The 12,499-nt window shown below is 46.7% G+C and overlaps 1 protein-coding gene across 2 annotated transcripts in view; it reads right to left on the bottom strand.

The window, feature by feature from the left end:
- The window catches only part of HIVEP3 (HIVEP zinc finger 3), a 258,006-nt gene that overhangs the window by 37,002 nt on the left and 208,505 nt on the right, over window positions 1-12,499 (bottom strand). For both annotated transcript variants that reach the window (XM_058195714.1, XM_058195715.1), the window contains one exon: window positions 11,554-11,699. In XM_058195714.1, coding sequence (XP_058051697.1) covers window positions 11,554-11,699 — 146 coding nt within the window. The remainder of the gene's footprint in view (window positions 1-11,553; window positions 11,700-12,499) is intronic.

Below are 12,499 nucleotides of genomic sequence, written 5' to 3'. Positions count from 1 at the left end.
TGCAAGAGGAGTGAGCGTGGAAAGGCCTTTTTGTGTGTGTGTGCGTGTGTGTGCGCGCCTGTGTGCCCTAGGGAGGGAAGCGGAGCTGCCGGCTGTGTGGGGGGGTTGAGGGGCGTGCAAGAGGAGCGCGCCTCCTCCTCTTCCTCCACGCTCGCTCCTCTTGCACGCCCCTCAACCCCACCATCCCCCACCCTCTCCGCGCGTGAAGGTCACCTCCTCCCTCTTCCAGGCGGCGGCGGCGGCGGCGGCTCCGGCGGCGGGGGGGGGGGGGCCCGGGCGGGGGAGCCGCCAGCCTTCTCGGCTGAGGGAGGGAGGGTTTCCCCGAACGGTGAAAGCTGGATCTTCCAGACTCGCAGAGTTCCAAGCCCCATCATCCACAGGCGGCCCTTGCCAGGGGGCTCCACATCTGGCACACCGGGGAAGGGATGTGGGAGCTCAACGATTCGGAAAAGCCGCCTGGCCGGAGCTCCAGCTCTGCTCGGGGCGCCTGAAGCCTTCCTACAAGCCCCTTCTACCCACCCCTTTTCTCCCGCCCGCCCAGCCGTAGAGCCAGGGGTTTGGTTGGGTCGACCCGGTAGCCTTCCCCACGCAGCCCGGCTACGCTTGAAGCCCTCAGGCCAACCGATGCAGGAAGGTGAAGCGAAACTCCAGCCAAGGTTGCAATTCAAAGCCGCTCCGCTCTTGGGCTCATCATCCCCGCGTTAAGCTTCCAGCCGGCAAAACGCCAGGCGTTAGCCCGGCCGTCCCCACGTCGAGACCGGGCGAGCACGGGACGGAGGAGCCCCGCGGGTTGCTTTGAACTGGGTATCCTTGCGGCTCTTAGGAACTCGCTCGCAAGAGAGACAGGACGGGCCCGCTGGGGGCCCGGCAGCTCCTCCAACCCGCAGCCCTTTCAAGGGGAAACCTCCTCCCTTGCTCAAAAGCCCCAACATGATATTGGAATTGGATGCCATTATATACCTGCTGAGGGATAATTTGAATAACTTGAAAGATATAAAAGCTCTAAACATATTTGTTTAAAAATCTAAAATCTATACTTAAAATAAATGAATATAAAGTAATAAAGTACTTTAAAGTTGTAATTCTCTTTGCTGCTGAAAAAGAAAAGAAGCTTAACACCTTAAATGGTATTTATTAACTGAAATATCATCAAATCAAATATATAATGAGGTATATTATAATGACCTTTGTTTTCAGAAAGAAGCATGATGGAAGTTTTTCAATAAAGGGGGAAATATAGAAAAAACTTAGTGTCATGCTCATATATCATCTTTACAGATGTTGTTAACACTATACTATGGCAGCATATGATGGTACACTGTTTCAATCAATTTCAGGATGAAAACTCATCAATGAGGAGGAGGAGTATAATTTATTAACCTTGTATGATATCAGTTTCTCAAGGACTCTAGAAGGACCCGAGGAAGAAATCTCTGCCCCCTCCCCACTTTCCCTTTCCAACCCAGCCTTCCAAGGGGACCTTTGAGGGAGAAATCTCTGCCCCCTCCCCACTTTCCCTTTCCAAGGCAGCCTTCCAAGAGGACCTCTCGAAAAGAGCGAAAGCTTTCTCCTGGCCGGTTTACCACCACCACACCCTCCACGCCGGCCATGGCACGAGCTCAGATTGCCGGCTGGGGATGATGGGCGCTGCAGTGCGATCTCGGGAGAGACTAGGAGGGAAGAAAGAATGACTGTTTCCCCACACCCTAGGATTGGGGAAAACATTGACCCCCCCCTTAGTTGCGGGAGAAGGGTTGCGCTTCAAAGCGGTCGCCTCCATCCATCAATCCATCCTTCCTTCCTTACTTCCATCCATCCATCCATCCTTTTTTTTCCCCCAGCGAGCGGTGCGTGTGTGTGACATGCAAGCAAGACGTCTCACGGGGCGTGTGTGTGTGTGTTTGTGGTGGGGGTCTCGTCCCAGCCACCCACCCACTCGCTCCCTTTCCCTCTTCGGAGCGTGGGCTGTTCCCGTTCGCCCTGGCCTCCGTCCTCCGATCTCCTGCGCTGGGAGCGAGCGAGCGAGCCAGCGAACGGCTTCGGGCACCGCGGACTTTGGCAAGGAGGAAGGTGGGAGGGAAGCGGAGCTGCCGGCTGTGGGGGGGTTGAGGGGCGTGCAAGAGGAGTGAGCGTGGAAAGGCCTTTTTGTGTGTGTGTGCGTGTGTGTGCGCGCCTGTGTGCCCTAGGGAGGGAAGCGGAGCTGCCGGCTGTGTGGGGGGGTTGAGGGGCGTGCAAGAGGAGCACGCCTCCTCCTCTTCCTCCACACTCGCTCCTCTTGCACGCCCCTCAACCCCACCATCCCCCACCCTCTCCGCGCGTGAAGGCCACCCCCCCCCTCTTCCAGGCGGCGGCGGCGGCTTGGGTCCGCGCGGCGGGGCGGGGGAGCCGCCAGCCTTCTCGGCTGAGGGAGGGAGGGTTTCCCCGAACGGTGAAAGCTGGATCTTCCAGACCCGCAGAGTTCCAAGCCCCATCATCCACAGGCGGCCCTTGCCAGGGCTCCACATCTGGCACACCGGGAAGGGATGTGGGGAGCTTCAACGATTCGGAAAAGCCGCCTGGCCGGAGCTCCAGCTCTGCTCGGGCGCCTGAAGCCTTCCTACAAGCCCCTTCTACCCACCCCTTTTCTCCCGCCCGCCCAGCCGTGTAGAGCCAGGGGTTTGGTTGGGTCGACCCGTAGCCTTCCCCACGCAGCCCGGCTACGCTTGAAGCCCTCAGGCCAACCGATGCAGGAAGGTGAAGCGAAACTCCAGCCAAGGTTGCAATTCAAAGCCGCTCCGCTCTTGGGCTCATCATCCCCGCGTTAAGCTTCCAGCCGGCAAACGCCAGGCGTTAGCCCGGCCGTCCCCACGTCGAGACCGGGCGAGCACGGACGGAGGAGCCCGCTGGTTGCTTTGAACTGGGTATCCTGCGGCTCTTAGGAACTCGCCGCAAGAGAGACAGGACGGGCCAGCTGGGGCCCGGCAGCTCCTCCAACCCGCAGCCCTTTCAAGGGGAAACCTCCTCCTCAGCCGAGAAGGCTGGCGGCTCCCGCCCGCCGCCGACCAAGCCGGTCCCAATCCAGCCGAACGGTGAAAGCGGAGCGGCGCCGGCATGTCGCTTTCACCGCTCGCTGGACTGGGACCGGTGGGAGGAAGCGGAGCTGCCGGCTGTGGCGCTCCGCTGAGCCGCCGCCGCCGCCGCCGCCTGGAAGAGGAGGAGGTGACCTTCACGCTGGAGAGGGTGGGGATGGTGGGGTTGAGGCGTGCAAGAGGAGCGAGCGTGGAGGAAGAGGAGGAGGCGCGCTCCTCTTGCACGCCTCAACCCCCACACAGCCGGCAGCTCCGCTTCCTCCCTAGGGCACACAGGCGCGCACACACGCACACACACACAAAAGGCCTTTCCACGCTCACTCCTCTTGCACGCCTCAACCCCCACAGCCGGCAGCTCCGCTTCCTCCCACCTTCCTCCTTGCCAAAGTCCGCGGTGCCCGGTTGCTGGCTCGCCGCCGCCTCCCAGCGCAGGAGATCGGAGGACGGAGGCCAGGGCGAACGGGAACACTGCACCACCAGGGCTTCCCCGCGCCAATGCACAGCCCGCCAAGTTTGTGCCGTCCGCCCACCAGACACGGGAATAGGGGCCGGCCTGGGGGCGACAAATCCCGCGAGACCTCGGCGGGCCCGCTCCCCGTCCCTCCCATGGGAGTCCGGTCGGTACCCCCTCCTGTGCGGGGTTCCCGAAGACGTAGACTCGAGTATAAGCCGAGGGGACGTTTTTCAGCACAAAAAACGTGCTGAAAAACTCGGCTTATACTCGAGTATATACGGTACTAGTTACAGTAAGAAGCCAGTGAAAAGCTGCTAACATTTTAACAGAATAACTAAGTTGGAAGGGACCTTGGAGGTCTTCTAGCCCAACCCTCTGTTCAAGCAGGAAACCCAATACCATTTCAGACAAGTGGTCATCTAATTTCTTCTTAAAAACCTCCAGCACCCACAACATCTGGAGGCAAGTTGTTCCACTGATTAATTGTTCTAACTGTCAGGAAATTTCTCCTTAGTTCTAGGTTGCTTCTCTCCTTGATTAGTTTCCATCCATTGCTTCTTGTCCTGCCTTCAGGTGCTTTGGAGAGGTGGGGATATTTCTCAGTGGAGATTCCACCATTTGTAATGCAACTGATGTTGATTATGTATGATCCTCTCATTGTATGACTTTGATGATGGGGTGGAATGCCTCAATGATGCCATCATATGAGAGGTTGATGTTCATATATTATGGAATGATACATGCTCAGATTATTTGAAAAGGGGAAGCATGTATGGAATCAACAGATAAACACTACCCCTCACCATCACTAAAATCACTATTCTTCTAACGTTATTTAGGTTTATGAGATTACCTTGTTCTTTACCGTATGCATATTCTTCTCATAACTAAGAATCTTGGCTCAACTTCATCAAAGAAGAATGATGCAATTGTTATGACCCAGGCCCAAGTAGGTAGTATTAAACGCAATCAGTTCAAAAACAGAACTTTATTAGAACAGCTGAGAATTAACTGCGTTATTTCTCAGCTGTTTCAGTGTAGTCCAAACTAAATCAAAACAAATTCTTCATAATACAATTCTTCAGTCTTATCACCAACCTTGGTCTAATCAGGCAAACTGCCAAAGGCCTTTCTTGGCAAAAGTTCAAAAGCAGAAGACACCGACAAGAAATAAATGCAGCAAGACAAGGAGCAAGTCTATCAACGTTGTTTTCCGACAAAGAGCCCAAATGCCGTTTCTGGTCTTTTAAGCCTTATGGGAGGAGCCAGTCATCTCTTGGCTCTACTCCTGAGTCGTCCTCTTTGCTTCAGCTGCTCTTGCCTTCTGGCAGCTCTTCTCATGCATGCATTAGGAACAGGCTCCTCCTGTTCCTCTGCCTCACTACTGTCAGTCTCTGGAGTCTACACATCACTCCCAGATGGCCCTGGCCCCATCTCTGCCTCCAATGCAGAGGCAGTCCTAGAGGCCTTCTCCAGCCTCTAGGACAGACTTATGTTCTTCCTCAGCTTCATCACTGTCTGACTCCACTGCCATCTCCACAGGCTGCTGGAGGACCACAACAGCAATAAACTGCCTGATTTGCTTCCATTTAACTCTTCCGCCAGAATTGGTTTAAGAAAAATATCCCCTCTATGCGCCATTTGCCATAACAAGCCAAGATTGCTGCTTTATCTCTCAAACAAAATGCAAAATTGGGACAAAAATACCATTCTCAGTTGGTTTTTTTGTAGCAGAAGTTCTGATTCTAGTTCTTAAATCAGGATAAACTGAAAGAAATTCGACAGCTTGTTTAGATGTGAAAGTCCACACAGGCATGAGTGTGGAATATGGGAGCAACTGAAGAATCCATATTCATAGTAAGCTACAACTTTTGGAAATTCTGACTTATTATTACATACAAAGAGAGACCCTTTTCCATGTCATTTAAATGAATGAAGCAGTATCTCACCCCGTCTTATGCAGAAAATACAATCTTAAAAACAAACCAATTGCATAGAATTTCTGTTTGAAACATCACATTTTTAAAAAAAAATGCCATCTACAGGATCAATTTGGGTAAAAGCTCATAAATCACTACTCATTTCTGTTTGTGTTGTGCCCTGCAGATTTATATTGTCTGCTTATTTATGCCAAGGGCAACCTGCTCACTTTTCACCAATAGCAATATGTCTTGTAGCTCCACATTTTTTTAAGGCTATTTTTATTAGGAACAGAAAGTTCTACCTAATCAAGTGTAAAAAGAAAAAAAGAGAAGAGTTTTTAAATACAACCCCCCCCCCAATCTATTGCTTTCTTAGCTGAGCCTATACTTAAAGGTAAAGGTTCCCCTCGCACATACGTGCTAGTCATTGCCGACTCTAGGGGGCGGTGCTCATCTCTGTTTCAAAGCCGAAGAGCCAGCGCTGTCCGAAGACGTCTCTGTGGTCATGTGGCCGGCATGACACAACGCCAAAGGCGCACGGACCGCTGTTACCTTCCCACCAAGGTGGTCCCTATTTTTTCTACTTGCATTTTTATGTGTTTTCGAAACTGCTAAGTTGGCAGAAGCTGGGACAAGTAACGGGAGCTCACCCCGTTACACAGCAGCACTAGGGATTTGAACCGCTGAGCTGCCGACCTTTCGATCGACAAGCTCAACGTCCTAGCTCCTGAGCCACCGCGTCCCTCAGAGCCTATACTTACATACTTTTAAAAAAGCCCATCATATCAATGTGTCCTTGATAAAGCAACAGAAATAAACCTTGTGAAACATACAGACATCGCATTTTATATTTGGTCTTAGATGACCACAAAACTTCATCCGCTGGCAATATTGAAACTTAACTCTACAGTTTAGACTGAACATTCATGGACAAAGGTGAACTCCTTTAAAAACTGCATAAGCAGATGCTAAGAAAAGGTCAAAGCTTGCTAGTGAATAATATAAAAGTAGAATAACACATTGAGCTACAATAGCATTTGTGTTAGCCACCGTTGTTAGATCAGCTTCAATAGCTGCTAAAGCCATCACCTTGACTACAAACACAATAACTAGATCTACATTGTCATAGTAAACCAAAAACATACAACTGGTTTAGCAAGATATGAGAATCCAGCCACTGACAGGGAATAGTTTTCTATAAAGAAGAGCAGGAGGTATTAAAACAACATCACTCAATATTAACTCAAAAGTGAGGAAACTGTGTCTCTCTAAGCAACATTTCTCAGTCTTGGGAAATTTAAGATGTGCAGACATCAACCCTCAGAATTCTGGCTGAGTGGTGAATTCTGGGAGTTGAAGTCTGTAGGTAGAGCTTAAAGTTGCTGAGATTGAGAAACACTGCTCTAGACATCGTGAAACTCTCTCATTCCCATGATTCCTCACTATTGGGCAATCTTGCTGTGACTGTTGGGAGTTGTAGTTCAGTAAGATCCGGAAAGCCCCAGTTCTTTACCATTGGGAATACCTTGCAGCTTTCATCCCTAAATCAACCAAACTGGCTTTGCACTATTTCCTGAAGTTATTGTAGCTGTTGCTAATTCAGTATCTGAGATCTGAATGTCAGTATCCACTAGGGCAGGGGTCTCCAACCTGGGCAGCTTTTAGTCTGGAGGACTTCAACTCCCAGAATTCCCCAGCCAGCTTTGCTTTGCTGGCTGGGGAATTCTGGGAGTTGAAGTCCTCCAGACTAAAAGTCCTCCAGACTAAAAGTTGCCCAGGTTGGAGACCCCTGCACTAGAGGTTAAACTGATTGGGGTTCTGGTAAGAACCATCAGACAGTGGAGAGACAGAAAACTCCCTTCCATTTGATCTAATCTTTTGATAAGGACTAAAACTTCTATCTTCTGAGAATTCCAAACTTACAACCAATGTTTTCAGTTTGAAAGATTTCAAATTAAAAAAATGCTTCGTATCTCCCTCGCTTTCTGCCTGATCAGAAACCCAAAGTGGAAATATGAGCAATTTTGGTGGCAAATCACTACTGATATACATTATTGGCATCATTATAAGTTTGGGCTCCTAATCTTGTATTGATGTCTGAAGCTTCTGCAGCTATATTAAATTTTTCAGGAGCAGTTCAGGGGTATCTCTTTGTATGCAAGTTAAATATCATGCAGCCACTGGAATAATCTTTTCCAGTGGCTTCTGCAACCCAACAAGACAGACACAGACTTCAGAGGATAATTAGAACTGCAGAAAAAACAATGGCTAACCAATCTGCCTTCCAGTGAGGACCTGTATACTGCACATGTCAAGAAGAGGGCTGTGAAAATATTTACAGACCCCTTGCATTCTGGAGATAAACTGTTTCAACTCCTACCCTCAAAACAATGCTGGAGAGCACCTGCACACCAGAACAACTAGACACAAGAACAGTTTTTTCCCCGAACGCCATCTCTCTGCCAAACAAATAATTCCCTCAACACTGTCAAACTATTCACTAAGTCTGCACTACTACTAATCTTCTCATCATTCCTATCACCCATCTCATCCCACTTATGACTGTATGACTGTAACTTTGTTGCTTGTATCCTTACGATTTACATTGATTGTTTCCTGATTGCTTATTTGTAGCCTATGACTATCATTAAGTGTTGTAAGTGTTGTACCTTGATGAAGGTATCTTTTATGTACACTGAGAGAGCATATGCACCAAGACAAATTCCTTGTGTGTCCAATCACACTTGGCCAATAAAAAATTCTATTCTATTCTATTCTATTCTATTCTATTCTATTCTATTCTATTCTATTCTCTTTGTATGCAAGTTAAACATCATGCAGCCACTGGAATAATCTTTTCTGAATGGTAAACTATCCACATCTGGATAAGAAATCAGAAAATAAAGCTTTCTGGATTTTATGAGAGAGGACAAGATCAAAAAGCAAATGCAAACATATATACACCCTCACCCATAGAGTCAGAGAAATTCAGAACTAAACAAAAATAAAACCAATCAATTAAAAAAAATCTTATGTGCCAATGTATTTTTTTTCTTCCCTCATCTGCTATCAACCTTACAGTTATAATTAAAGGATAACCCCTTCTGGAAATCATAAGTCTGTATCCTAACCCTGCAGAAAACTCTAATTTATTAGGCATTATTGGTGGTCAAAGGTTTGCAATAAAAGAAGTATTCCAATTTCCTCCTATGAGAGAGGGGGAAGAAGTAGGAAATACCTGTTATAAGTCGATATTAATGGTCTACACTTTTCAAAAAGGCTTAATTAGTGAAATCTGAAAATCTAGGCCAGGGGTCTGCAAACTTGGCTCTTTTAAGACTTGTGGACTTCAACTCTCAGAGTTCCTCAGCCAGCTTTGCTTTGCTGGCTGAGGAACTCTGGGAATTGAAGTCTACAAGTCTTAAAAGAGCCAAGTTTGCAGACCCCTGAATTCTAGGCAAACAGGCATGCACTTGCGTACACACATACACATACACACCACACACACACACACACACACACACACACACACCACACAAACGAACGCAAAATACATCTGCACACAATGTCTATGGAGATTCTCAGTCATCTAAGTCCCAAAGGTGGTTTTTAAAAGGCAACTGGACTTTCTTTCTTTCTTTCTTTTTTCTTGAAGATGTTTTGCTTCTCATCCAAGAAGCAACTTCAGTTCACGAACTAAAGAAGATTCTTAGAAGAGAAGCAAAATGACTTCAAGAAAAGTCCAGCTGCCTTTTGTCTGCACTCAGTTGAATCGAGTCACCTACCGCAGCGCTAATTCCAGAACTACGCAGCTAGTCTTCTACAGGTTGAACAATCTTCAGACCCATGGGTCTCTTCTAAACATTTTGGAGAAGTGGGGGTGGGTGGAGAATTCTGAGTTTGAAAAATAATAGGGAGATCTTCAATTTAGCTGAACTGGCAAGAAGGTTTATAGACTTCCTTTTTTTTTGAATAAAGTTTTTTATTTATAAACAGTTTTTTATACTGTTTTTAACTGTTTTATATGTATTATATGTTTTGCTGTTGTTTTTATTGGCTGTGAACCGCCCTGAGTCCTTCGGGAGAAGGGCGGTATACAAATATAATAATAAATAAATAAACAAACAAATAAACAAACCAACATTTAGTACATCAGTCATTTCTTCCGTGTGACATCTTGGTGTTTTCTTCCTGGCTTTTCAATTTAATCTGTTGCAATTTTTCCCACTAATTTAATAATCTAATTATACCATTTTCTTACATATTCATCAATTTGGTTTATAGACTTCCTCAAGGGCACCCTGTTATTTTTTTTCCCCAATCGTTTGAATTATTGAGTCTGTCATTTGCACCTCTATAACTGTCTGGTTCGGTTTTGCAACCCAACAAGAAAAACACAGACTTCAGAAGATAATTAGAACTGCAGAAAAAATAATTGCTACCAACTTGCCTTCCATTGAGGACCTGTATACTGCACGAATCAAGAAGAGGGCCATGAAAATATTTGCAGATCCCTCCCATCCTGGACATAAACTGTTTCAACTCCTACCCTCAAAACGACGCTATAGAGCACTGCACACCAGAACAACTAGACACAAGAACAGTTTTTTCCCGAAGGCCATCACTCTGCTAAACAAATAATTCCCTCAACACTGTCAGACTATTTACTGAATCTGCACTACTATTAATCGTTTCATAGTTCCCATCACCAATCTCTTTCCACTTATGACTGTATGACTATAACTTGTTGCTGGCAATCCTTATGATTTATATTGCTATATTGATCATCAATTGTGTTGTAAATGTTGTACCTTGATGAACGTATCTTTTCTTTTATGTACACTGAGAGTATCTGCACCAAGACAAATTCCTTGTATGTCCAATCACACTTGGCCAATAAAAATTCTATTCTATTCTATTCTATTCTATTCTATTCTACCAACAGGTGCTCTCTACAGCAGGGGTCTCCAACCTTGGCAACTTTAAGACTTGTGGACTGGGAGTTGAAGTCCACAAGTCTTAAAGTTGTCAAGGTTGGAGACCCCTGCTCTACAGTACCAATTATATGGCTGCAACAGATAAAATAATAAATAAATAACATTAAAATTAAAGTAGGTTCCATTTCAACATCAAACACCCCAATCTAGAGCATCAGATCTAAACACAGAGGAGGAAAAAGTCTGTATCTATGGAAAGAAGGCCACGGCTAAATATTGGACTACAGGTAGTCTTCGACTTACAACAGTTCATTTAGTGACCATTCAAAGCTTACAACAGCACTGAAAGTGACTTATGACTGTTTTTCATGGCTCACAGGATCAACATTCAGATGTTTGGAAACCAACTCATATTTATGACCGTTGCAGTGTCCCGGAGTCATGTGATCCCCTTTTGTGACCCTCTGGAAAGCAAAGTCAATGGGGAAGCCAGATTCACTTAGCAACGGTGTTACCGACTTAACAACTGCCGTGATTGATTTAACTGCCGTGGCAAGGAAGGCCATAAAATCGGGCAAAACTCTCTTAACCAATGTCTTAACTTAGCACAACATAGATTTTGGGCTCCGCTGTGGTCGTAAGTCAAGGACTATCTATGCTACACGTACAATATTTTACACAGATAAGCAACAGACACATTTGCACAAGATTGTACGTACATTATTTTGGACAGTCAGCCATAGGTGAAACTGAGGTGAGCCCATGTGACCTTATCTTTCTAGCATCAAACTCTTATCCCACCTATTGAGATGCTGGAAAATAACCCAACTCAAATCTTCTGGGGGGGAAAAAAAGTCAGATAATCCAGCTCCAATCATGTCTTTTATTAGTGTACTAACTGTATTTGCTGTATGGGTAAAAGTTCAGAAAACATGTCTACTATCCAGCTCTCTTGAACCATGAAGCTACTCACCTGGTTTACGAATTGCTAGAGGCCAGGACCATAACAGTGATGAGAGAAAGAGAGAGGAAAAAGTAAAAAACAACAACAACCTAAGCCTAACTGGAGCTAATAAGGGACACCATGGCATTTCCCCCTAAGAGTTGTTTTTAGAATCAAAGCTTCCCATCCATCAAATACTATGGAACATGAGAACGGCACAAATACTCACCCTCCTTCAAAGATCTTGATCCTGGTTGGTTCTCCTCGCTTGGTTACAGGAATGTCATCTTCAGTTTTTCCTCTTTTATCCCTTTCCTTAATGGCTTGCATTGCATCTTTCTGGCCTTCGTTAGGAAGGAGTGAGGGCAGATGGACCTATCTCCCCAAAAAATCAAAGTAGTTTATTATTCTTTTTAAATACAAAATAAAACGGGGAGGAGGAGGAGGAGGAGGAGGGATGGTTACTAATGGCCACAAACACCTTGCTTCAATCTCTTCCTGGGAAGTAAAGAGTTGGCAGCTATTTCTGGCATGGGTTGCACTGAAATCAAATTTGGTACCTTCTCTTTTTAAGGTGACTGTTGTGTCTTCGCCCCCCCGCCCCCGAACCTGGCCTCCTGGCAGAAAGTGACTCAGAGAGCGAGGGGGAAGAGGGGCTTCCCTCTGCGGAGCCTCTTTCTCTGGCTCCGCTCCAATTCCCAGAGGCAGGCCAGGTGGAGGAGATGACAAGGCCTCTGTCTCCTGCATCTCCTCCCTCTCAGGCCACGCCTCAAGACACAGCTGCTGACAATCAGTCGTGGCTGGATCCCCGGTATCGCAGACAGGAGAGACGGCAACATCAAAAGAAAGGGTGGGGCAGGCCTAGAGAGTGCTGAGTCATGGAGCCACACCCCACAGGATATAAAAGCAGGAGGGGCTGCCCTATAGTTCTTGTGACGAACAAACAATTGACTGTTGAAAATGTTGGCTGTACTTTGGCTCCTGGATTCTGTTTCATTTCCTTCTGGACTTTGGGATTGTTCCAGCTCGGACTGCAGTCGCTCTGATAGATAAGAGGACTTGGGAAGAATAAACTGCTGGCACATCTAATCAGTTTGCATTTCTAATTGATTGTGGTTGTGGGGGACAGAACAGTGACTTTAAGCGTCTTAGTGTCTTTCAGTGAAACTGAAGTG

This window comes from Ahaetulla prasina, chromosome 10, assembly GCF_028640845.1.
Source record: "Ahaetulla prasina isolate Xishuangbanna chromosome 10, ASM2864084v1, whole genome shotgun sequence".
Classification (NCBI taxonomy): domain Eukaryota; kingdom Metazoa; phylum Chordata; class Lepidosauria; order Squamata; family Colubridae; genus Ahaetulla; species Ahaetulla prasina.
This window is presented reverse-complemented; position numbering and strand designations above follow the sequence as displayed.